Source organism: Salmo trutta, chromosome 7 (genome assembly GCF_901001165.1).
Source record: "Salmo trutta chromosome 7, fSalTru1.1, whole genome shotgun sequence".
NCBI classification, from domain to species: domain Eukaryota; kingdom Metazoa; phylum Chordata; class Actinopteri; order Salmoniformes; family Salmonidae; genus Salmo; species Salmo trutta.
The window spans coordinates 17,296,794-17,324,692 of record NC_042963.1 but is presented as its reverse complement, the minus strand read 5'-3'; the positions used below and the strand labels follow the sequence as shown (position 1 = coordinate 17,324,692).

At 39.7% G+C, this 27,899-nt stretch overlaps 1 protein-coding gene across 1 annotated transcript in view; it reads left to right on the top strand.

Annotated features, from left to right (window-relative positions):
- Positions 1-1,114: 1,114 nt before the first annotated feature.
- Positions 1,115-27,899, top strand: part of LOC115197034 (chemokine-like protein TAFA-5) — a 135,511-nt gene continuing 108,726 nt past the window's right edge. Inside the window, exon 1 of the mRNA XM_029758164.1 lies at positions 1,115-2,664. Coding sequence (XP_029614024.1) covers positions 2,574-2,664 — 91 coding nt within the window. The 5' untranslated portion in view covers positions 1,115-2,573. The remainder of the gene's footprint in view (positions 2,665-27,899) is intronic.

Below are 27,899 nucleotides of genomic sequence, written 5' to 3'. Positions count from 1 at the left end.
TATTAATCAAATGTTTTTTTTTTGGTGTTACATTTCTTTTATGTTTATTTTATGTTAAAATATATGACACATTAATAATGACAGAATGCCTTTTAAATTTCATGCAATGTAACGCTTTTGTATTACTTAAAAAAGATATAGATAGGAATGGGAAAAAAAGGTGCTTGTGCATTGATAAGCACACTAAAGCATACCAAAGATGGCATGAACGATAAGTAATAAAATAAAGGCTGCACTTTTAAAAGAGGAAGGTCCTAAAAATTGTCAGACTCCAGTCACCCTAGTCACATAACCTGTTCTCTCTGCTACCACACGGCAAGCGGTACCGGAGCGCCAAATCTAGGTCCAAGAGGCTTCTAAACAGCTTCTACAGCTAATCAAATGGCTAACCAGAATATTTGCAACCCCCCCATACTTACGTACAAGCCCTTAACCAACAATGCAGTTTTAAGAAAATACAAAAAAAAAGTAAGAGATAAGAAAAACAAATAATTAAGGAGCAGCAGTAAATAACAATGGTGGGGGTATATACAAGGGGTATCGGTTCAGAGTCAATGTGTGGGGGCACAGATGTCGAGGTAATTCAGGTAATTATGTACATGCAAGTAGGATTATTAAAGTGGCTATGCATAGGTAATAACAGCAGTGTGTGTGTGTGGGGGGGGGGGGGGGTCACTGTAACCTGTTGTATTCGGCGCATGTGACAATTTTATTTTATTTCACACCATAGCCTGCTGAATTTGCAAGATAACTCTTCTTTCATTTTGATTTCGTCACAAATGAAAATGTGGCTGTGACTTGCCCATAGATTTGATGTTTCAGCATTGTCTCAATGAAGAGTTTGGCGTTCACCTAGCCAAGTGTGACATGCACATGCAGTTAAAACCCTGCTAGAATTAGCGGCAAGTGGATGAGCAGTATCCATCGTCGTACTACGGATTAACCCTGAGCTGGAATGTCAAACTAACTGAAGCTGGTTAGCTTTAGAAAATAGGGAGATCTAGCTTTCTGCGTAGGATACCCGTCTGGTGGTGTTGATGTTACTTGGCCGTGTTGAGTTCATTTCTGTATCATTGAAATGTGATACAAAACGATGCAACAATGTGCTTTAGGACCATGCAGGATGCATCCGAGCGGCTGGGTAGACTGTTTGGTTAGTTATATATTTTTTGGTGGGTCACATCATTTCTAAGAAAGTGTTAAATGTAACATCGTGAGTGTTATACTTCTGATCTCAAATTTACTTTGTACAAGTGTAAAGAGGTAACATAGCACTGACATACAAACTGTATGAGTAATTGTTAGTAATGATTTCATACATTTGTCCTTTCCTGACTGATTTTCATATGTTCCAACACTTATCTTACCCCCTCTTTCACCTGATCCATTGTTGTCCTTGTTGTTCAGGATTCTGGCAAGGTTGGTTACATTAATCTGTTTGTGCGTGTGTGGATTTTCTCCCAATCCTGACTGGGAATTAGTGTGTCCTTCTGCCCATTTGTATGATACTGTTTAATTAAATCTTTCTCATATACCATTTACAAGCCAAAATATGATTTTACTGGCACTACAGTAAATATTGTTCAAAGTAGTTGTGGTTTCCCATGCATTAAACGTCTACACATATCTATGTTTAAATCTGAGCCTGCACCGTTTATGCTTGCAACAGCTAACTGTTGTATGTCCCCCGATCTGCCCTCAATCGTAAACCGTCTGTGGAATTGCTCGGAGATAAACACTTTAAATGGCGTGGACGTCACGGTCAGGTAGAGCGCAGTGAAAGTCGCTCGTGAACCTAGAATCGGGCAAACCCAATAGGTACGGTGAACAGCATAGTGACGCAGTAGTGTCTCGCACGAGCTTCCCATCATTCATTTCATAAGTTATCAGGGGCTTTGCATTGAATGGCATTGGACCTGATGCTCAGCGTTGTCGGTGAGCAATGAGGTCCTATTAGATGTGGTTTCATCTTCACTTCATATCCATCAGTTGTGGGAATTTACAAGGAACGTTGACCTAACTTGGAAAGAGCGAAAATGGACGTATCGCAAACCAGCTATTGTCTATTTAGTGATATCTCAAATTCGGTAAATATCGAGACAAAATTAATTCTACCGAATTGCTGCAAAGTGGTCCGGTGGCGCAGCCGTCTCATATAGGCATCCTGGAGAGTGTGGCCAGCCGAGTAACTGCGTTCGAACCTCAGAGAAGAATTTGCGGTGACAAGCAGGTTAATTTGAATCGCCCGTGAGAAAATCCTTCACTTGTAATTATGTGAGTGATGGTCTAACGACTTGAACTTTTCTCTTCACTATCTTTAAAGAACGAAAAGGTTGCATTGATTTGGAATTGAATGGATCATATCAAGTCTCTCTCATGGATTGTGCCGATGTTGTATTTTACTTTGAATCCAAGCCCACAGAGTCGCCTTAGGGACTTGTCAACTGATTTGTTTTATTTTTCATTTTTCAACACTGCTGCATTGGATCAAAATGGATTTGTCATTGTAGCCTACTCCTGCTGTTGAAGACCGCGCGTTCCTTTGGGTATTTTTGACTTTTTTTTTCTCAACGATGCAGCTCATCCGACTAGCGTGGGCTTTAACGGGAGCTGCAATCTGCTGTTTTGTTATCCTTCTTATTCACTCACATGTTCTAAAAGAAGGTAATTCCTTATTTATCTCTCTTCTTGCCTTTGTAGACCATTATTCTGAAACACATGTTTTATTTTACAAAGACTATGGCATCCTTTTCAAAGACTTTGTATTCATGCAATTTTATTGCATACCATTTGGTCTAAGTACATGGTTTGTGAAGATGATTGGTGGTCTGTGTTTCAACTATAAGACACCTCTATATCCCCTAAAATAATGATTTTAAGTATGCATAGATTTGTAAGCTGTAGTTAATAAAATATACACATTTCAACAGGTATTATTACAGTAAATAGCATGCCTAGTGCATATATGACCAGTGTGTGTGTGTGTGAGAGAGAGAGAGAGAGTGAGGAGGAGGGAGGGGAGAGAGAAAGACAGAATGAGAAAGACAGAGAGAAAGACACACAGAGAGAGAAAGACACACAGAGAGAGAGCGAGAGAGCAATGTTTTAGGGGAGTGTGTTGGGAGCTAGAAAATAGAGGTCTTTGTTTAAATGATTGATTTAGTTATTCTTCAATAGATGACACCAGAGTCATACTGATGTGCAATGCCAGGGGTCAATTGTAATGATATGTTATTAGATTTTTTGGGGGGGTGACTAAGACATACAGTACTCAGTTCGATACACACAGTACATGCAGTTCGATGTTGCAAATTACATTCACATTTGCAGAGAATGCTAGCCACATGTTTTGGCTTTTGAAAGGGTCTGCTGTAATCATACGTTTACAGACAACAGTGGTTGCACACACTTCATGATCATAATTTTAATTCACAATAAGATTGGTGTGCACTAATTCAATTGTGCCAGAAAATAATGACATCAAATTTGGAGATTGGAGTCCAAAATGAATGTGATGGCTAGAGCTGTTGCAAGCAAAGCAAACAATAAACTTGGCTTGTTCCTGGTGAGTGGGTAATCCACTGCTTTGTGAGGGGTGCCTGGAATGGAAGAATGGGTGACGCACCGTGTCTCTTTCCCCTGCAAGTGGGCTTTGTGGGAATAAATGGCACAACCGTTCTTTAATCCCCCTTCACCCCATGTTCCTTCTGAATCTTTGTGATTAAAGCACCCTGGTAAAATGAAGTGCTTTTTCACACCAAAACTAGTGGCAACTGAGCTGCCACTGACTTGAAGGAAACAAAACCTTAACTTTGCTGGAGTATTGAAACACATCATGCAGAGATGTTTTGAAACATAACATGGTGTGTTGAAACACCACTTAATCAAGTGTTGCGCAACACCTTGCCAGAAATTGGGAGCGCCACTGGAAAGGCTTGAACACATTATGTTGCTGTTTCGAGTCCTGTGTAGTGCAGAATTAGATACCTTCTTTGTTGGTGTCTTTTCCTCTCTCTAAAGCTTCTAAACACTGTTATAATGTTGTGGATCCTGTCTAGTGCAGAATTAGATCGCTTTGTCTGAAGTGTCTTAATGTCTATCATTGTTTTATGTATTTGATCAATTGACATTTTATACCATTATGGCCAGTATTGTCAATCTTAGTGTTCAAACCACCAGCAGTAACTGAAAGTTGATGTGCACTTGCCTCTTCCCTTGGCAGTCATGAATGTGGGAATGGGTGCTGTCCTCGTTGAAAACCAATTTGTCAGACGGATTTGATATCCTTTCATCATGATCCGTTACACCTCGTGGCACAACAAGCTTAATGCTAATATAGAAATATGCTTTTCTTTCTTCAACCATATATACAACACTGTGTGAAAGAATCATAAAGTCTAAAAATGTTGAATTACCCACAATCCTCTAAAATCAGATTCATGTGGCAAGATATAAAATGCAAGTGGCTTAATTTTATATCAAAGACTTCCATTGAGTTAAATCACTACATTTTCTCTCTCTTTGGTTATCTTCATGATATATACTTACATTTTGAGCAACATATTTAGTTGGATTTATTCTTAGAATATTTTGGTCAAATTAAATTAACAAATCATTGAAACAACTTGCATACATTTAATAAATATATATTTTGGGGGTATTTTGTAACTTTATTGAGACAGTTATGAAATGAGAGAGGGGATAAACAGATTGAAGGGATGCAGTGGTGAATTGAACCCTGGTTTTCGGTGGGGAGAGGGGTGCCGTGGCCAACATGTCTAAGCCATTTGCTTTCTCACTTGACTATGGGTTCTGCACGACTTGCATTTTTATTACGTATATGTTGGTTGTTTTTTTGTTGTTGACAATTTCAATTCACCCAAAATGAATTTCTTACAGTGTGGCTGTGTGGTTGAGTGGGTAAAATTCCAACGAAATGTACAGTCGTACTGGCCTTTCTGTTTAAAATCTGTCTAAATAAAGCATAGAAAAAAGAAAGGTGAAATGTTCTCAGTAGGCCCTTATCATCAATCAATATTTAGGCTATAAACCATTTGCATTTCTAAACCATTAATTGTGTGAGAAATACAGATTTGTGTTTTGATGCTACATTTTATGTGCACTGAAACCCTCAAAGTGTTTTCACAACACTTAAAAACACCAATATTAAGGTTGAAGAACCACTTTGGGTGTTTCAAGGTATGTAATTTATATTTTAAAACATAATTCTGTGCATTAAAACACTTTCCTTTGGTTTATATTCAAACACCAGGTCTCATTTTAAGTGCATTACTTTTCATGGTTTCATTACACAATCATGGTGTTTTGGGACCTTTCTATTTTTACAGTGCAGAATGACCCATTATGAACAGTAAATGCTCTCCCATGCCTGCCCTATGTTTGACCAAGAGATTAAGTGCGAGTTCCCAATTTTGTTTACGAGATTAGAGACATTTCTTCATAAGATTCATTTGAATGGACGAGGGTAGTGGGTAGTTGTGATAATGGCCACAGGTAATTTTCATATAAAAGGACACATGAGCACTAACATGTGAAGTTCATGGGAGCATGTCAAATGAAAGATTAGTCTATATTTTTCATAAATTAAGGCATATATATAAATTAAGACCCCTGCCAACTAATGAACACATTAAGTTTATGATATTTTCTGCCTTCTGCAAGTTTAAAAAATATTGCCTTGAAATGTCATTACAAAAACCCCACATATATTTAAGATATTTTCCAGTTACTGTAATGTGAACTTTCATTATCTTCCCTCATGAGGAGGCAAGATAATGAAAGTTCAGAGTACAGTAACTGTTTTCGTTCTCTTTCTGGTGGTCAATGCAAGAGTGTGAAAAGTCTGGACTCTCTCTTTGTCTCTCTGCAATTGTCACATTTTCTGTCTCTTTCTGACAACTACTGATGAGCCCCCCTAACCTTACCCACTGAGCACCGACCGACAACGGTCAATCTGAACCAATCATAGATGTATATATTTCACAGGTTTGGACAGCACAGTGCAGTACATTATAGTAGAGTACAGTAGAATAATGTGGAGTAGAGTTCAGTAGAGCACAGTAGAATTGAGTAGACTATCATGTGCTGTATTGAACTATACTCTACTGCAGGGTTTCCCAAAGTTGGCCCTGCCCCCCCCCTCCATTTTGTTTTTTGCCCTAATAGTACTAGCGCTGATTCAAATAATGAAAGCTTGATGAAGAGTTGGTTATTTGAATCAGCTGTGTAGTGCTAGGGCAAACACCAAAATGTGCACCCAGGATCGACTTTGGGAAACCCTGCTCTACCATACTGTACCGCACGGTACTGAACTCTACTGTGCTGTACTGAACTATACTCTACTTGACTGTACTGAACTCTACCCTACTGAACTCTACTGTTCTGTGCTGTACCATACTGTACTCTACTAAGCTCTGTGAAACGTGAAACATAGACATCTATGATTAGTTCAGATTTGGTCCGGTCTGAACCAACCAAATTTGGTTTTCTTTGGTGGCTGAGCTGATTCAAATGATAGTAGATTGATACCCAAGTATGCAAAGGAGGATTTTGCATATTTCTACCTTGGTTTGTTGACATTCATATCCATAATTATGCATTTCTGAGTAGTACAGATCGGGGACGCAAGATGAAATGCCATCACCGCAATTCTGTTACCAGGTGTAAATCCACTTCACTTAATGTAGTTCAATATCCAAAATATGAATTTCATAGCTGACACCACATTCTTTCTGCAGACATCTTTGAATCTTAATTCGGAGCAGATATTTAACTGAGTTTTTGGAAAACATGATCACATAAATAACTTTTTTACAAGTTTTACAGAAATTCTGTTACCAAATGTTGTATCAGCACAGTTCTTCCAGTAAATGTGGTTTTGTAAAATTTTCTGTGTAAATTGTTAAAAGTAGTTTATTGATAGAGTTTGAAAACATTTAAATCAATGGTTTTTGTTTGGGATACATTTTAAGTGAAAAATCTCAGTCTCAGCACAATTCCGTTACCGTGGTATTTTCCCCAAAACAAAAGTGACAAAATAATATATTCTATAATTGAAGTAAAAACAATAAAAAATGGTGAAACAATTATGTCTAAAGAACTCAAAATGTTATGTGGCCACCATCAATTTTAAATGTATATCAATTTTAACGAACCATTTCATGGAATAGTGCTTTGAATTTGTCCTCTGGTGTGACATCATTATTAATGTCAATATAAAGGAAAGTTAATAATGCAGAAATGGACAACAACATTATTTGTACACATTATTAGTTACTTCTGTATATAAATCAGTCCTCATATTCCAGAATTTCAATTGAAAAACACATCATTTCCTTGTTCAATGACAATAACGAAGTGTTTCCCTATTAAATTATTTGTAAGATTATTGAGAATTTAACCAAATGTAGATAAAAAAATATATAAAATAATTTACTTGTGTATTATGATGATGTTACCTGTCATGTGCTTAACAAATATTTTTAAATTTTGTCCAAGACAACACTTTTTTTTCCTTTTCATTTATCAGCGTCTCTCCATAGGACATTATGTCACACTGTTGGACAATACACAACAAGCAGTCAAATTTTACAGTTAAAACATAATGATACTTTCAGAAGTTTCTGACCACTGTAAAAGGCAACTTCTAAACATTAGAAATGGATCCTCGTTAAATATTTGAAAGTGTACTCACTCCAATTACAGAGCCTCGAGAGAGTGCTGTTTTGTTATTTTTAGTATACTTCCCCGAGTCGGCCGTGGGTAATTTGCACGCCTGCTACCTTAATCCTTGGGTATTGTACCCATTTCTCAGGCTTACTCTCTGGAATCGAACCATGATTCCCCATTTCCTGTGGTCACCACAGTATCACAGAATTAGCATCGAAAGTTGATAGGGATGCCACGAAAGGAATGCAATCAGCTTGAGGTTATCTAGAGTCACAAACAATTTTGGGGGCACCCAAGACGACCCCACAAGGGTTTGGGGTTTGATAAATGCACGCATCATCGAAGGTCAATGTTCTTTGGCATGTATAAGCTCTAGAATTTCCACAGTTAACGTTGGAGTGATGAAAGGATCCATAACTGATGAGCCATTAGCAGTTTCAATGTACTGGTCATGTGATTTCAGACTTGCATGGCATAATCTTTGAGACAAGCATATGCTACTGGCAGGATCAACCAGGTAGCCCCTAGCAACATTGAGGTTAACCTGGGGGCACAGTCCTCTAGTGATGGAGGGGACCTGTGCGAACCCTGCAGGAGGCCTCAACCTGCCCACAGCCGAAGCCGTGGGAACCAAGTCACCCCTTGAGAGGTGTTATATTGGAGAGTTGGTAAAGGAGTATACCACAATATGGAGCCAACGACAGAGTTTTAGAAAAGTAAGGTGTCTCTGATGCTGGCATGAACTGAATTGCCCTGCCCTGCCCTAGGAATCACTGCCTGGGCGTGCCATGCCCTAGGAATCACTGCCTGGGCGTGCCATGCCCCGCACAGAAATAACATCGGAGGACCACAAAGATAGGCAGGTAGACTGGGTCTCGCTCGGAGTGAGGTCGGTCAGGGCATATTGGAGGCGGGGTGAACATTCTCCAAAAGAGGCCCTTTCGATGGGGGCCCTCCCTGGGTGTATCACATATGTCAATTGGTCAGGAGAAGTGAAACTGGTGGGACAGACAGAATGGTACCAAGGAGATGGTTTGTCTAATGCAGGACGTGAGAACCAGGGGTGTGAGCAGCACAGCCAGGCCCCAATATCCACCTGCACAATCACTAGGGCCAGGTAAAGGAAAATTGAACCTCCCCAGGTGGCAGAGACATTTACCTGAGGTCGCTGGAAGATTGGTCACCTGCATGGAGTGAGAACCAGGCATGGGAGAATAAGTATGTAGAATTTGCACTCAGAACAACTTAAAAGGATCAAAATTGCAAAAGGATATAAATAGGTATCATACTGTAGATTTTATTTGATGAATAATATGCCTAAAAAGGTCATTTTATAAGTTTATTGATGGGTTATGTCCGGAGTGACAGCAATTTCCTCTGGCGTGAGACCATCTTCATGTTACACCAATGGAAGAAAGCTGTCACACCATTGGACATCTCATTCTGTATGGTCCATTTGGCTTTTATTGTGAAGGGATGAATTGACATTTACAGAAATGGTACCTGGAGGAAATTGAGGGAGGGTCATGCTTTTTACATGTCCGTCAAGGAGAAGGTTTAGTATTTTTTCAGTCTAGTCCAGGGGAGGGTCATGTAATTTGTAATTGATGAAATTTCAATATTTCTCAGCGTTTTAGAATTAGTTGCTTATTTGGCTATATCGATGTGTCCCTCATCTCTGATTCTCTACTGGTTGTGCAATATCAAGTGTGCCTGTAGGCTCTATAGTGTGGTCTCAATCAAACGATCCATAGCCTATAATCTACAAAGTGCATGCTAGGAGAAGCACAGAGCAAAGTTATATTTCGAAGAAAAGTACTTTTGCTCTGCTGGAATGGTGTAAATAAAACTGGGCTGCATTACACACTGCAATGGATATTCTCACCCTGAGCCCTGGCCTGCTCTGCTCTTGCTGATCAAACACTTTTTTGTCAGTTCAGGAGTCACATTTTTAATTAGGCCTATTTCCAAAAAGTATGTATCTTCCACGTAGACTAGCCTATGTTTGGTTCAGTTTGAGAAACAGAGCGTGAAGATGAGAAGGAGGACCAGAGGTTAACTTTGATAGCTTGCTACTATTATAATTGATTTGAATAAAAACAATATGTTTCTTGCCCATGATGTGTTTATCAGAGTTATTGACTTCATAATAAGCCGGATTTGAGTAACTTACATTGTCGTGCTGGAATTTTAAGCAACTGCCACGGCACAATCAATCAGAAATGGACAGCTCGGTGCGGAAAGTAGGCAAATTCGAGGAAGCATAATTAATTTCAACTGTCTTCATTTAAATGAGACTTTACTAACAACAAGAGGGCTTTGTGTTGGCGCCTATTTCTTCATATTTAAGAAATAAGAGGTAGGCCTACCTGTGAAAGAAGAAATTAGGCTATAGGCTGCTATATCCATACATTTGTTGGCCAATTCCTCCACCCACCATGCACTCTTCAAATAGCCTACTTCCGTGTCAGTGAAGGGCTGGTCAAATGACCAAATTGCTGGTCAAATTGCTGGTCAAATGACCAAATTGTATTAATATTTTTCAGAATTAAACATTATTTTTTTTTAAACGCTGAAAATCTGGTGTTCTATTTCAACGGTTTTGTTATATTTCAGTCCTCTGTGATGTATATAAAGTGTAATATTGGGGTGCAAACTCAAAATGTAATACATTTCAACTCTATATCTGACATGGTACAGGTGTCTTCTTTTTTAAAGCCCATAATCATGTGTGTGAGGTGTATACTTTTGTTTCAAAGTAGATTTGTTTAAGACTACCAAGAAACACTCTGTGTGACCCTGATTTAGCCCACTGCAATAAAAGGTTCTTAAGTTAAAACCAGGATTCGAATTGAGGTGGTATGAGAGGGTATGACATAGGCCTACCTTTTATTAAAGAAAAAAGGCACAGGCCTACCCATTGTTAACTTAATATTTTGAAAAATGTAAAACAGGGCTGGTTATATAAAGTGATCTATAACAGTGCTTTGGTCTGTGATGCTTTATGCTAGAAACAAGCTGTAAAATACCCAGAAATACGTGACTCCGATGCATATGGGGATATCATTGTTTAGTTTCTTTGACATTCAGAAGTTGCGCTTCAACCTTCTATAGCCAAGGAGACAAACAATAGACTTTGCTTAGGAAGTAATCTAATGCTGTCACTATCAATTGATTAAGCTATTCACTTTCTGTACAATAGAAGATCTTTAAACCCAGACAGCTTTTAAGGAAACTCTTGTGACCTTCTCTCCTTGGGTTAAGCCAGGGATATCAAGGCATAAGGCAAGACCCAGATGCAGACACAGGAGGCAGATGGTTGGAGTCTTATAATGTTTAATAATCCAAAGGGATAGGCAAGAGAATGGTCATGGACAGCTAAAAAGGTCAAAACCAGATCAGAGTCCAGGAGGTACAGAGTGGCAGACAGGCTCGTGGTCAAGGCAGGCAGAATGGTCAGGCAGGCGGGTACAAAGTCCAGAAACAGGCAAGGGTCAAAACCAGGAGGACAACAAAAAGAGAATAGCAAAAGGAGTACAGGAAAAACACACTGGTTGACTTGACTAAACATACAAGACGAACTGGCACAGAGAGACAGGAAACACAGGGATAAATACACTGAGGAAAATAAGCAACAACTGGAAGGTGTGGAGAAACAGATCACTGGTGAAACAGATCAGGGCGTGACAAGGGAAGAAGAGTAGCCAACAGTTAAAGCTTCCATTTTTCTGCATCTGTAGGCATATGGGGTGGAAAGCTACGCCTTTGAAAGTACCATGCTCAGATTCCTAATTACGTCTCAGATTTAATTGTTTGCAAACATGTACAGTTGCATTGCAAACAAGAAGTGAGGGTATACAGTAGGCGTGTTCTCTGCTATCCACTTTGTTTAAATTATGTAGTCACACCAAAGGACCAAGAAACTAACCCCTTTTATTGAACTGGCAGAAAAATGTAACATTTTGATTCATATTTCTAATAAAGCCTACAGTCTGTTCAGACCATGTGCTCCAGCAATGTCTTCTGTACTTCTTCATTGCAAGATAACCCTCCCCGTGCAATGATGCACAAACTCTTTTTTTTGTCACACCATGTGGACATTGGTTTTGTGACAAAATGAAATCAATCAGAACTATTTTGAAATATCATGAATTGACTTGAAAATATCATGAATGGATTATTTCTTGAAAAATTCTTATGCGTTTTGATTAACAGAGCAGAACAGGGGAATTGTATTTGTTTTTTAATTCATATGAAATGAACAGCATTGGAAAAGTATCACATTTGGTTCAAAATTGTAAGAAAACGAATTATTCAGTGCATAAATTAACATGTGATCCAAGTTAAAAAACATACCTTATAATTTGAATGAAGTTATATTTGTGTTAGCCATTATGAGCAAAAAAAGGGGTGTCACGTCAACTACCCGTGCACAGATACTGTAGCTGTGAGTGTGTTTGGATGTGGCTGTATTGCATTGAGCAGATAAAGTATGACATGCTCCCATTTTCCCAAAGCTGATGGGATGTGGGCCATCTTATTTCTTACCAAATTGTAGTCACATGCTGGTTTCTCCTACATTGTGCACTTGCAGTATCATCACTAGATCTCTTCAATACAAATATTGGCTTTCAGATTTAATTTTATTTGATTGTGTACAGTATACAATCTTATTTCGCTACATTTCAGTATACTGCCTAACAGCAAAGGCCCTGATGATTCTTGCCACATCGTTGAGCACCAAATTGGTATTTCTTCTTTTGTTCATTGAAACCAAAAGGATCAATTATGCGTATTGCGTGTATATTCCAAGTTAGTGCACACATGTGCTGAACTTTATAGACATGTCAACCTGCTTGTGCAAAACTCTCTGAAATTGGAAGAGCTGCAAATATTCAGTTGTGAAAGGGGTTCAAAAAGTCCATGTTTGATTGGGAAGGGTTAAGTAGTCTGCACTGAATGGATAGTAAAATAACCGTTTATGTTTTATGTTGTGGTGTGTGTGTACTGGCTGTGGGTGTTTTGAAAGCATAGTCCTACACTGGGGTTCCAAAAAGGCTTTTTGGAGAGGGATAGTGTTCTACCAAGAACCAATTTCATCTGTAGAACCCTTTTTGGAGGACAAGGGTGCTTTGTAAGACAAAGGGTTCTACCTAGAACCTTCAACGTCCTAAGCACCAGTTACAGATGAAAGGGTTCATTGATGATTCTAAGGTCTTCGAAAGCCAAGTCAACAAACAGATTACCGACCATTTCGAATCTCACCGCACCTTCTCCGCTATGCAATCTGGTTTCAGAGCTGGTCATGGGTGCACCTCAGCCACGCTCAAGGTCCTAAACGATAACTTAACCGCCATCGATAAGAAACAATACTGTGCAGCCGTATTCATTGACCTGGCCAAGGCTTTTGACTCTGTCAATCACCACATCCTCATCCTCAATAGTCTTGGTTTCTCAAATGATTGCCACGCCTGGTTCACCAACTACTTCTCTGATAGAGTTCAGTGTGTCAAATCGGAGGGCCTGTTGTCCGGACCTCTGGCAGTCTCTATGGGGGTGCCACAGGGTTCAATTCTTGGGCCTTCTCTCTTCTCTGTATTCATCAATGATGTCGCTCTTGCTGCTGGTGAGTCTCTGATCCACCTCTATGCAGACGACACCATTCTGTATACTTCTGGCCCTTCTTTGGACACTGTTAACAACCCTCCAGACGAGCTTCAATGCCATACAACTCTCCTTCCGTGGCCTCCAACTGCTCTTAAATACAGTTAAATGCATGCACTTCAACTGATTGCTGCCTGTACCTGCCCGCCCGTCCAGCATCACTACTCTGGACGGTTCTGACTTAGAATATGTGGACAACTACAAATACCTAGGTGTCTGGTTAGACTGTAAACTCTCCTTCCAGACTCACGTCAAACATCTCCAATCCAAAGTTAAATCTATAATTGGCTTCCTATTTCGCAACAAAGCATCCTTCACTCATGCTGCCAAACATACCCTCGTAAAACTGACCATCCTACCGATCCTCGACTTCGGCGATGTCATTTACAAAATAGCCTCCAATACCCTACTCAATAAATTGGATGCAGTCTATCACAGTGCCATCCGTTTTGTCACCAAACCCCCATATACTACCCACCACTGCGACCTGTACTCTCTCGTTGGCTGGCCCTCGCTTCATACTCGTCGCCAAACCCACTGGCTCCAGGTCATCTACAAGACCCTGCTAGGTAAAATTACCCCTTATCTCAGCTCGCTGGTCACCATAGCAGCACCCACCTGTAGCACGCGCTCCAGCAGGTATATCTCACTGGTCACCCCCAAAGCCAATTCCTCCTTCGGCCACCTCTCCTTCCAGTTCTCTGCTGCCAATGACTGGAACGAACTACAAAAATCTCTGAAACTGGAAACACTTATCTCCCTCACTAGCTTTAAGCACCAGCTGTCAGAGCAGCTCACAGATTACTGCACCTGTACATAGCCCATCTATAATTTAGCCCAAACAACTACCTCTTCCCCTACTGTATTTATTTATTTTGCTCCTTTGCACACCATTATTTCTAGTTTGCACTTTCTTCCACTGCAAATCTACCATTCCAGTGTTTTACTTGCTATATTGTATGTACTTCGCCACCATGGCCTTTTTTTGCCTTTATCTCTCTTATCTCACCTCATTTGCTCACATTGTATATAGACTTATTTTCTACTGTATTATTGACTCTTGTTTGTTTTACTCCATGTGTAAGTCTGTTGTTGTATGTGTCAAACTGCTTTGCTTTATCTTGGCCAGGTCGCAATTGTAAATGAGAACCTGTTCTCAACTTGCCTACCTGGTTAAATAAAGGTGAAATAAAAAGATACTTTGGAAGGCAAGAAGGATCATTTAGAAGGCAAGAAGGGTTCTACATAGAATCCTTATGTATCTGAATAAGCTTTTTTATTGTAATTTGTTTTCCTTCTTTTAAATAGTGCCTGCATTAGTGTTTACCTCAGTCTAAACTTTAACATCAGAAGTTTGAGTAATCAGATAAATAAAAAAAAAATTGGTGTGAGAATGTTTTAAACTGTACCTATTTGTGAATATTTGTGCAAATATCTGGTATTCCCTTGATCATTTTACATAAACAGTACTGACATAGTGGCTATTTTTGCCATGATTTCTGTCATTCAAATGAATATTTTCTGTGATTTTATTGAGCAGAGAGTGAAGAATAGAAGGGAATATGAGGTAAGCAGCAGTGTATTGTATGGTGCACAGCAAATCGGTTTGTTTTACAGTGTGGATATTTTCAGTGTAACATTTATATTGTTGATTCAGGAGTTAAGTTAACAATCAATGGAATTAAATAACCCCAGTGCTGGTGTTAATAACCAGTGTTAAACTAAAATCATGCCCATCATTATCATATTTCCCAGCATGCTATTTTGCCGGTTGATTTTCTGAATTGTTTGTTGTAATATCTGTGTTTTTGCATATACATTGATTGGTTGATTATGCTACACAAAGATAAATAAAAACATTCTAAGCTATTCCAATCTGTTAGTAGTTGGACTTATTACTGAAATGGTTGTGCCAGTTTAGATGATTTAGGTAGTCTCATCCAGCAATTCTGGTGCTACTTCAGAATGCAGGTTCTGGATTTCAATAGGAATTACACATCACTTTGCAAGTGAGAAAAATGTGACTTGCAGGCCTTTTTTATTATCAAAATGTGTTTTTTTGGCAGAAATGCATTCTGGAACGTGTAAACGTTGATGGGCCTTAATAACAAACTTGTATGCCATCTGTAAATACGAATACAATTGATAAATTAAGAATGTAGTTGGTTTAGCCACAGAAAAAGGGAGAAACCTTCCCACTAGACATGATTTGCTGAGATAATGAGTGGACTGGACATGCCGAGAGATGAGTTCAAATTGGTCTGCCATGTGTCTATAACATGAGCTGGTCAGTATGTGTAGGTAATACTTTCTAATGCAGCTTTTTTGAAAGATATCACGCAGTAGAAGTGCATAAGTGTTGCTCTCCACTTTCTGAAGGACCGAGTTTTGAAATCAGTAGAATTAGAGTATGATAGCTAAGGAGATGGAGAAAAATTCTGGCATTTGATTGCAAATAAGCAGACGGAGTCGAAAAGAGAACACTCAGAAGGCTGTTTTATAAAACACCTGTGTCTGGATTACATCTTCAAACTAAGGGCAACCATGACATCCGTGACAGAGATGGAGAAGCGTCCATCCATGTATACGGGTAAGAAAGTATAGCTAGCTACATTTTCAGATATTACACGTTTCTAATTTTGTCAGAAAGTTCTTTTCATTTCTAGCTAAAGTGTACTGTTAGCTAGCTGGCTGGCTACCTACCTAAAGTTAGCTGGCTGGCTAGCTACCGTTATGTGTATGACCTGTGTAGTTATATTATTTGTATCTCAGAGACATTTGCATTGCTAGTTATAGCCTAATGTTAACCTCTCTAGGGCAGGTGGCACCAAATCGTCCCACCTACGTAACAGCCAGTTGAATCCTGTGGCGCGATTTTCAAATACCTTAGAAATGCTATTACTTCAATTTCTCAAACATATGACTATTTTACAGCTATTTAAAGACAAGACTCTCGTTAATCTAACCACACTGTCCGATTTCAAAAAGGCTTTACGACGAAAGCAAAACATTAGATTATGTCAGCAGAGTACCCAGCCAGAAATAATCAGACACCCATTTTTCAAGCTAGCATATAATGTCACAAAAACCCATAAGACAGCTAAATGCAGCACTAACCTTTGATGATCTTCATCAGATGACACACCTAGGACATTATGTTATACAATACATGCATGTTTTGTTCAATCAAGTTCATATTTATATCAAAAACCAGCTTTTTACATTAGCATGTGACGTTCAGAACTAGCATACCCCCTGCAAACTTCCAGCGAATTTCTAAAAATTTACTAAATTACTCACGATAAACGTTCAAAAAAAGCAAAACAATTATTTTAAGAATTATAGATACAGAACTCCTCTATGCACTCGATATGTCTGATTTTAAAATAGCTTTTCGGTGAAAGCACATTTTGCAATATTCTAAGTAGATAGCCCGGCATCACAGGGCTAGCTATTTAGACACCCAGCAAGTTTAGCCTTCACCAAACTCCGATTTACTATTAGAAAAGTTTGATTACCTTTCCTGTTCTTCGTCAGAATGCACTCCCAGGACTTCTACTTCAATAACAAATGTTGGTTTGGTCCCAAATAATCCATAGTTATGTTCCAACAGCGGCGTTTTGTTCGTGCGTTCAAGACACTATCCCAATGGTAAATAAGGGTCAAGCGCACGGCGCATTTCGTGACAAAAGATTTCTAAATATTTCATTACCGTACTTCGAAGCATGTCAACCGCTGTTTAGAATCAATTTTTATGCCATTTTTCTCGTAAAAAAGCGATAATATTCCGACCGGGAATCTGCAATTAGGTAAACAGCCGAAAGAAAATACAGCACGGGGTCGACTCGGGCACGCGCCTAATTCCTTTGTCCTCTGATCGGCCACTTGGCAAAGGCGATAATGTGTTTCAGCCTGGGGCTGCCTTGATATCGTTCAGCTTTTTCCCGGGCTCTGAGAGCCTATGGGAGCCGTGGGAAGTGTCACGTTACAGCTAAGATCCTCACTCTTCATAAAACAGAGACAAGAAGAACGACTCCTTGACAGACAGGCCACTTCCTGCATGAAATCTTCTCAGGTTTTTGCCTGCCATATGAGTTCTGTTATACTCACAGACACCATTCAAACAGTTTTAGAAACTTTAGGGTGTTTTCTATCCAAAGCCAATAATTATATGCATATTCTAGTTACTGGGCAGGAGTAGTAACCAGATTAAATCGGGTAAGTTTTTTATCCGGCCGTGTAAATACTGCCCCCTAGCCCTAACAGGTTAACTAGCTAGCAATGAACCTGGTTGGTTAGTTACCTGCAGATTCATTCAGGGTAGTAACGTTATGAGTTGGGATTAAGGTTCATGGTTTGGCTAGCTAGCTAGCTACATGTCTAAGCAAAAGACTCCACTAAGCAAGTAACCATTTCAATAGAATGTTCATGATGTCACTGCGACAACTGTTGATAGACATAGCTGGTAAATTCGCTCTGGCGATCTACTCCGATTTCAGAGCACTCTCTTCTGAGTGTGCCAAAGCTCAGAATAACTGACGAATTTACGAATGCTCAACACCTGTTGAATATGGCCGGTGTCAGTAAACATTGGCAAAAAAGCGTAATTAAATTGTTTCCAGCAGCACATTTGCAGTCACCAATGCTCTGGACAACAAAAAAACAGCCTAACCAGCTCTGCTAGGGCAAGTAAAATGGTCAGGGTGCTGTTCTCTTATTTCTGTCTGGAAGTAGCTAGCAAGCTAGCAACGTTAGCCAGTTAGCTTGGGTGCTTGACTGCTGTTGTTTGATCAGAACGGTCAAATCAATCCTACTCCTCGGCCAGAGTGTCCAGTGTGCACTCTGAACGCTCCGAGAGTGAAATGCTCTGAATTTACGAACTGACAACACTGAGTTTACAAACCCCCAGAGCGCACTCTGAGCACACTATGGCACTCTAGAATAAATTTACAAAAACACCTGTAGTATCAGCCTTTAGTCTTGAAAACTTTGGTTGTTTTGGTACATGGCCTCACATGTGAATCCTTAAAGAGATGGGTGGGGCTAAGGCTTTAGAGGGTGTGAACGATGCTGAATGGGTGTAGACAAAGAAGAACTCTCCAGTAGATGCACCAAAACATTCAAGGTCCATTTCCTCAAAAGTTTAGCAACTTTCAAAGCATAATTACTTTCCCATAGTTCCTCAACTGTAGTGGATGATACAGTATACCATCTTTCTGGCTCTGAGTTTCTACTTTTATCCAATGTAAAAAAACACAATTTCAAAATGTTCTACATAAGGCCACATCGAGCCGGTCGGTCACATATGGACTGTGTAATGCTTGCTTACTAAAAGAAGAATGTGGCCATTTGTTCTGGAATAGATCTTACATTGAGGGAAAAAAGTATTTGATCCCCTGCTGATTATGTACGTCCACTGACAAAGAAATGATCAGTCTATAATTTTAATGGTAGGTTTATCTTAACAGTGAGAGACAGAATAACAACCAAAAAATCCAGAAAAACGCATGTCAAAAATTTTATAAATTGATTTGCATTTTAATGAGGGAAATAAGTATTTGACCCCTCTGCAAAACATGACTTAGTACTTGGTGTCAAAACCCTTGTTGGCAATCACAGAGGTCAGACGTTTCTTGTAGTTGGCCACCAGGTTTGCACACATCTCAGGAGGGATTTTGTCCCGCTCCTCCTTGCAGATCTTTTCCAAGTCATTAAGATTTCGAGGCTGACGTTTGGCAACTCGAACCTTCAGCTCCCCCCACAGATTTTCTATGGGATTAAGGTCTGGAGACTGGCTAGGCCACTCCAGGACCTTAAGAGTGTGCTCCTAATCTCAGCTCGTTACCTGTATAAAAGACACCTGGGAGCCAGAAATCTTTCTGATTGAGAGGGGGTCAAATACTTATTTCCCTCATTAAAATGCAAATCAATTTATAACATTTTTGACATGCGTTTTTCTGGATTTTTTTGTTGTTATTCTGTCTCTCACTGTTCAAATAAACCTACCATTAAAATTATAGACTGTTCCTTTCTTTGTCAGTGGGCAAACGTACAAAATCTGCATGGGATCAAATACTTTTTTCCCTCACTGTATGTTTAAGTGACATAATGATAACACTTAATTTAGAGCTTTGGCAGTGTGCTTTTTCACACTCCAACAACTTTGGTAACCAATGCCTCAGCTCAAGGACTGTATCAGCTTTAAGGATCTTTAATGGCCCTCCATGATGGAGAAAAGTGGCATAGCTGAAAACTGGTTTCTTGTTGCAGCTGTGCTATCTTTCCTTTTAGGATCAATTTATTAGGCGGTCCCCATCTTTGTAGAACATAAATAATTGGTAGCAGCTTAGCAAATTACCTATGTTAAAAAACTAGGTTGACAACCTGTGATCTGTCCTGATACTCCAAAGTGACTTCCTTTCCTTGTCTCTTCCAGCACTGATCATAAATAATTGGGCAGTTAAGTTAGTGCCTTGGTAAATGTATGATATATTTAATTCACCATTCCTGTATTTTAAGACCACTAGACCAGTGCACATGTGGGAAAGGAGATTCAGAGAGAATGTCATACAATATTGTGATACGACAGGGCTATGTTCCACACGATGCTGTGGGTAGAGTTGGCACCACAGGTCTGTGGTGTGGCGAAACAAAAATTCTGTGACCCATAGATTTTCATGATCTGGTAACCTAACCAAGTAAAACTCTGGACATTATACGGTATGACATGATTAGTCTGTTGTAAAAAGGTTTCATGTCGGCTATGATGGGACCAGAATGTTTCTAATCAGGTCACATGGTTTAAAAATAAAATCCTCGAATGACTCCTGGAGGATGAAAACCCTGTCAAACTGTAGCAACCTTGTACTTGTTCATATGAATTGTATTTTAAAGAAGGACTGGGGGGGTTCCAATACACAGACACAGAGAAAGCAACATGGTTGGACAATAAAACTCACAGGGCTGAGCTTGCTTTATGCAAGTTTGCATCGTTTAGTCCTGCCCTATGCAACTGTAGGCCTAATCACAAATTAACTTACAGTCTATGTCTGCTATTGTGTTTATTGATTAATTCCAGTTAGTCATTTTGGATTTAAAAAGTCTAGGATTTATGAAGTCTAGGTAGTCTAGTCAGCCCAAGTTTCTCAAACATTTTCTTACAAACAAATGGGCTATAACTAAATACACAATGTTACCGCTTCCTTTTCCCTGACCAGAGCAACAGGGTGCATAGTAGGCAAAGCTATGCAGCTGCTGTTGTTAGTAGCCAACAGTTGATCAGACTGAAATATAGTCTTGTTTCCATGCAATGCAGCATGTCAGATTGCTAATGTTTAGATGTATGGCTGCTACATTTATGTAAGTGTTTTTGTTTGTGTCTATCGGGAGTGATGTGTTATCAGGCTTGCTAAATAAATAGCGGAGGAAAGTGGAGACTGGTCCTTGAGCTTTGTGCATTGTGCCTGTCCTGCAAGACTTGTGGTTTCCGTGAATCTGATTGGTCAAGACTGTAACGGCTGTCGTGAGAGAGAGTAGACCAAGGTGCAGCGGAGTTAGTGTTCATCATTGAAAATGTATTAGCAGAAAGAACACTATACAAAAATAAGAAAACCGACAGCCAAACAGTCCTGTCAGGTGCAAAACACTAACAGAAACAATTACCCACAAAACCCAAAGGAAAAACATGCTCCTTATGTGTGACTCCCAATCAGCAACAACGAACTTCAGCTGTGCCTGATTGGGAGCCACACACGGCCCAAAACAAAGAAATACAAAAAACCTAGAAAACGAACATAGAACGCCCACCCAATGTAACACCCTGGCCTAACCAAAATAAAGAACAAAAAACCCCTCTCTATGGCCAGGGCGTTACAAAGACATGCAAAGAGCATGCAGTAGTACTCTGATGTGAAGGACAGAGAAATTGTGTACGAGTTGACAAATCATGAAGCAAATCGAAAGAAGAAAAGCAGCACTTTGCCCTTCTTTTTAAAGCTTTTTATCAATATACTATATTAAACCAAATCAAAGTGGTGTGGAGCTGCCACACATGATTGAAAAGTGCTGTGGCAAATGCCGCCTCGCCACACATATTACGGCAGCCCTGGCAGTGAGGCTATGTTGAACTAGTTGTGTGAACCTTTCTTAAGTTGCAGTTACACCCCCAAAACGGCTGACTTTCCATGTGTTCTGAAAAAAAAAACACTGCTTTGACTTTGGGTACAGGAAGCATCATGACATAGATGATAGGGTCTGGGTTTGTTTATACGCCATGATAATAGAGATATTAACCATTATAAGAAGAACAGCAACCGACGACGCATGATGTCAAAAGCAATTTCAACCTAATCATTTTTTCCCGGCCTCGATTTAAAGGCCAAACTAGGGAACCTTAATTTGTGGCATGGCCATGTAATGCACAGCGTGATTGTTATTCTTATTTTCAATTTGGAGGGAATAAAAAAAAAGCTGTTTAATGAATATCCCATATCAACGAATGTCACTTTCTCTTATTCCCTCATCCTTGAATAAATTGCATGCCAGTTGCAATTGTATTATTATGTTATGATTCAGGCTATGTAACAAGTGAAAAGCAATATCATCATTTATCACTATTCATTATTTGTGATAATGAGTGGGCCTGGCTATACCTGAGATGTTCATTCCACAATGTAGAGCGTCACATTTAGTTAATTTGCTCTCATTGCCTTTTGCCTTTCACCAGTTGTCTTCCTAATGGATCATGGGCGCCATGATTCACATCTCTCTACCTGAAATAGGAGAAATGGAAATTACAGAAAGTGTACCTGATTAGGATATGTAATAACTAGCAGTTGGTGTAGAACCTCAATAACCACCTGTATTATTAACCACCTGTACCCTCTTTGAATCCTTAAAAAAAAAGACCTTTGTTAGTGGGGTTACATTGAATATTTTTATATTGATAGCAAAGTGACCTTCATTTGAATGAATTAATATACCATCAGACCTTATTTGGTGGAAATGCTTGAATTTCATTCTTGAAAGATCCTTTGTACAGCAAATTATTTTGTCTCTTTCTCTTTGCGAATCTGTACATCAACTTTACTTATTTTCTTACATTTAAGATCTATATAAAGTAGTGCATGCACAATGTTAGATAGTTACTATATTCAAGAATATCTCAAAGGCTTTCTCTGCTAGTAAATGTCAAACTAAAACAGACTAGACAAGGAAGTGCCCTTGACAAATGGCTCTGAATTGCATAGCTGTATTCACTTATCTATCCTGCGTATCATCTATCCACCCAACTTCTATTTGCCATACATCTTTCAATCATCCACCCATCCAACCTTCCTCCATCCATCCATCCATCCATCCACGAAACCACAACATTTATTAGGAAATGCTATCTTTGGTAATGGTAACATGCAGGTGCACACATAATGTATACATTACACTCTGTATTGATTGTATAAAGTTAAAACTCCATGGTCCATTTGTCAAGATTATTGTCATACTGTTGCCCACATGGTTTGTGGTAAAATGTAAACAAATTGTCAGATTTTTGTGTGGCTCACTTTTACAGTGGCTCACTTTTATAATGATGTTCACACCATAAACAGAAATATGCCAGGTTTGCATATTCTAACAGAGTAGATTACTTACTGTACGCTGCACAATAAAAATTGTTATACTCAACAAAAACTCAGAATACGTCTTTGGAGATTAAGTGAATGTGCCCTTGTCAAACAAGCAATAAATGTAATTAAAAACAGTACAAATGATAGACTTACAGGCACATACGCAAACACATACATTAAATGCAAAAGTGTTTGTATTTATTCCAAGTTCAATGCAGAGTCTGGTTGCTTTTCTTGATTCTCAGTCCTCTGAGAACTCTTTCTGAATGTTCCTACAATATAAAGGCTAGCCTTAATGAAACGATCACGTGATGAAGAAAGTGACTAGCCAAAAATGACACACAACATTTTAACTTAAAGTGGTTGTGAATGTGGGCTTTAGCATTTCATCATTAGCTGCTGCCTTTGTTTTATCTTGTTTACACCTTCCTATTGAATGCGTCTTTTTTTCCTATAGTTAGTTATTGTCTGTTGAGACATGGAGACAACAACTCTTGGTTTCTTGCTGTGCAGCATGGTATATGGAGGAGTGAAGGACAGCAGTGAACTGGAAGTAATGAGCAGACAGAGCAGAGAGAGATGGGCAGATAGAAGGAACGCTACTGCCATTCTCTGTGGTTACCATGGGATACCCATTACAGACTTTCATCTTTGGCTCTCTGACGCATCTTACATCATCTAAATGTTGACAGAATGCCAATTACTGCAAATAACTACCTTTCTCTTGGGCTTCAACTGGTGCTGAACCAGGTCTTTTCTGTGACATGTGATGCAATATATTTGAAGTAAAAAGCTCTGCTTGTGGCATTCAGAAATGTATGGGGTATAGAGCTTGGTATAGACAGCATTTTTCCAATATGCCTGTTGAGGCCAATTCCTTTTGGATGGCAGCTTAAGACTGGTTCTGGGTAGTATACATAAGGTTTGGGTGACCTGGTGGGTCACAATACGTTTTCAAAAGCTTTATAAATGTCACAGCATGTTTATGTAAAAAATAAAGACATTTCTGTCAATATTGGTACTCAACTCATTGAAACCATTTATTGGTAGATGGAGTGCATATTCTGATGAAACATCTTTCATGTTTACCTTTAACCATGTACACACAAGCTACATGAAAAATTCCTTTCCACTCGAATGCAACCATTTTGAAATGTTAACCTCTATGTCACGTTTCTTCATGGAAATAAGCTCTCAAGCTTTGATATCTATGTGAGCAGTGAAAAGAGGAAGAGGGGGATGTGGTAACCGTTATCAGATTCTCTTTCACTGGCCGCCTGAGCAGTGGGAATTAGAGTGATAAGATACACTAAAGGATCAAAAGTATGTGGACACCAGCCTCCACTTGTCTGGAATGGCATTCCACTAGATGTTGGAACATTGCTGCAGGGACTGATGCTAGGTGATTAGCCCTGGCTCGCTGTCAGCGTTCCAATTCATCCTAAAGGTGTTCGATGCGGTTGAGGTCAGGGCTCTGTGCAGGCCAGTCAAGTTCTTCCACACCGATCTCAACAAGTCATTTCTGTATGAACCTCGCTTTGTGCACGGGGGCCATTGTCATGCTGAAACAGGAAAGGGCCTTCCCCAAACTGTAACAAAGTTGGAAGCATAGAATACTCTGGAATGTAATTGTATGCTGTCACATCCATGAAAAACAGCCCAGACCATTATTCCACTGCAATTTACAGTTGGCACTATGCATTCAGGCAGGTAGGGTTCTCCTGGCATCTGACGAACCCAGATTTGTCTGTCGGACTGCCATATGGTGAAGAGTGATTCATTACTCCAGAGAACGCATTTCCACTGCTCCAAAGTTCATTGACGGTGAGCTTTACACCACTCCAGCCAAAGCTTGGCATTGCACATGGTGATCTTAGGCTTGTGTATGGCTGTTCGGCCATGAAAACCAATATCATGAAGCCAACGAACAGTTCTTGTGCTGACGTTGCTTCCAGAGGAAGTTTGGAACTGGTCGTGAGTGTTGCAACCGAGGACAGACAATTTTTACATGCTACGTGCTTCAGCACTCGACAGTCCCGTTCTGTGAGCTTGTGTGGCCTACCACTTCGCCACTGAGCTGTTGTTGCTCCTATATGTTTGCACTTCCCAATAACAGCACTTACGGGTTGACTTGGAAATTTTTATGAACTGACTTGTTGGAAAGGTGTTATCCTATGACGGAGCCTTGTTGAAAGTCACTGAGCACTTCAGTAAGGCCATTCTACTGCCAATGTTTTTTCTATGGAGATAACATGGCTGTGTGCTTGATTTTTGTACACCTGTCAGCAACGGGTGTGGCTGAAATAGCCGAAACCACAAATTTGCAGGGTTGTCCATATACTTTTGTATATGTATATTAGCTACCATGTAGCCCTGAGGCTGGGGAATCACAATAGAAAGGACAAGCACCGATTGGAGTGGCCCAGAGTCATATCTTAATACAGGCTGACAAACACAATTACGAGGTTAGGTAAGGTTATGGCAAGACAGACACTCACACTGCAGATTTCGACATGCTTTTTGGGTTCGTATTGTAAGAATTATTCTGAAAGCCAGGAAGACTGACCTCTGACATAAAAATATATGTTTTGCCACTTTTCTGTTGACTCATCCTGCTGATTAATGTATCCTATAATGTCTTTTTATGCTGCATTTTGCTTAAGAATGTGTCTTGGAATAGCAGTCGGTATTGGCTATAGACCCTAGGAGTAACAGTAGATGGCTTTTTTTACTCTCTAGTCTGCAGTCTGTCCACCAAGCCCCAACCGATGTCTACCTCTCCTTGTTAAACATCTACTCAATAAAGCATGTTAGTTGGACATTGGCAATGCATCTCCTTGGCCTTTTCAATAGGAGTGGGACCTATCGGCAAATGACTGAAGTACTCAAGTGATGTCACTCTCCATTGCAGTGTCACATCTCTCCTTTTCACATAGATATTCAATGAATTTGAATGTATTTAAAATAAATAAACAAACCCTGATTTTGTGCTTGATTAATCTCAAAGGACAAGCTACTTAATGTCCTAAATCATCATGAATGCATACAATCTTGGTGTCCTTGCTGTTCTCCATACGTCCACAGAATACAGTACATTTTATACTCAACATGTGTGTATGTGGGTACACGCATACATACTTTATACGTCTATGTTCTTTGGAACAAAAATATAAACGCAACATGCAACAATTTCAAAGATTGTACTGAGTTACATTTCATATAATGTAATCAGTCAAATGAAATAAATTCATTAGAGCCCTAATCTATGGATTTCACATGACTGGGCAGGGGTGCAGCCATGGATGGGCCTGGGAGGGCACCCACTGGGGAGCCAGGCCCAGAAAATCAGAATGAGTTTCCCCCCCATAAAAGGGCATTTATTACAGACAGAAATACTCAACTGTCTGGGTAGCTGGTTGCAGACAATCCCGCAGGTGAAAAAACACATGTGGAGGTCCTGGGCTGGTGTTCTCACAAGTGGACTGCGGTTGTGAGGCTGGTTGGACATACTGCCAAATTCTCTAAAACAAAGTTGGAGATGGCTTATGGTAGAGAAATGAACATTAAATTATCTGACAACAGCTCTGGTGGACAGTCCTGCAGTCAGCATGCCAATTGCACGCTCCTTCAAAACTTGAGACATCTGTGGCATTGGGTTGTGTGACAAAACTGCACATTTCAGTGTGGCCTTTTATTGTCCCCAGCACAAGGTGCACCTGGTTAATGATCATGCTGTTTAATCAGCTTCTTGATATGCCACACCTGTCAGGTGGATTATTTTGTCAAAGAAGAAATGCTCACTAACAGGGATGTAAACAAATGTGTGCTCAACATTTGAGAGAAATAAGCTTTGTGTGCGAATGAAAAAATTCTGGGATATTTTATTTCAGCTCATGAAACATGGCACCAACACTTTGCATGTTGCGTTTATATTGTTGTTAGGTATATATTTTCTAACACTTTACTGTGTTAATTTTTGCAAACCACTGCTGTAGTAACGAGTATCACTGTCAGTGCTGGCTTATGGCTGTGGTAGCCCACGGATGTCTGCCAAAATGATCTGGCAAGGGGAAAGATAACCGGCAGACTCCCGCCACAGTATACCCAGGCCTCCAAGGGGTCACCACGGAAACGTCCTCTTCTAAGCAGCCCTCTCTATATCCCAGCAGCCAAATCAGGAAGTCTGGTTTGGTTTTCAAGCTTTATGAACTTGTTAATGTTTTCCTGTAGCCTCCATGTTCGATTGTTGTATTCCATCCCCATAATTTTTTGTGTCAGATGAGGCTATTAGAGTGTATTTTCTGTCTGTACCTCCGTTTCATATAATTGTCCTTGACTATTTCAGTAAGCGCTTTACAATAGATCAGAGTCACAGACACACTAACACACAGTCAACACTGCTGTTTTATTACATACTATTTAGTCCACTGCGTGACCAGTTCACTACTAACTTTATATTAGTAAATACAGTGCAAATACAGTCCAATATTACTATGCATACTACCTGTCACGACCGTCATATGAATAATTGGACCAAGGCGCAGCGTGAGTAGAGTTCCACATTTTAATGATAGTGAAACTTCCAAAACAACAAAGATATAACGATCGTGAAATACGTAGCGCACATAGGCACTCATACAAAACAATATCCCACTTAGCAGGTGGGAAAAAGGACATACTAAGTATGATCCCCAATTAGAGGTAACGAATTTCAGCTGCCTCTAATTGGGAACCATACACACACACCAACATAGAAATGTAATACCTAGAAAACTCCCTAGTCACGCCCTGACCTAAAACACCATAGAGAACCCCGAGGGCTCTCTATGGTCTGGGCGTGACACTACCTCTCTTATTTCTTCTGTTACTTGTTATTTTTGACTTTACTCTTTTTATTGTTATTATTGATACTGACTAATGTAC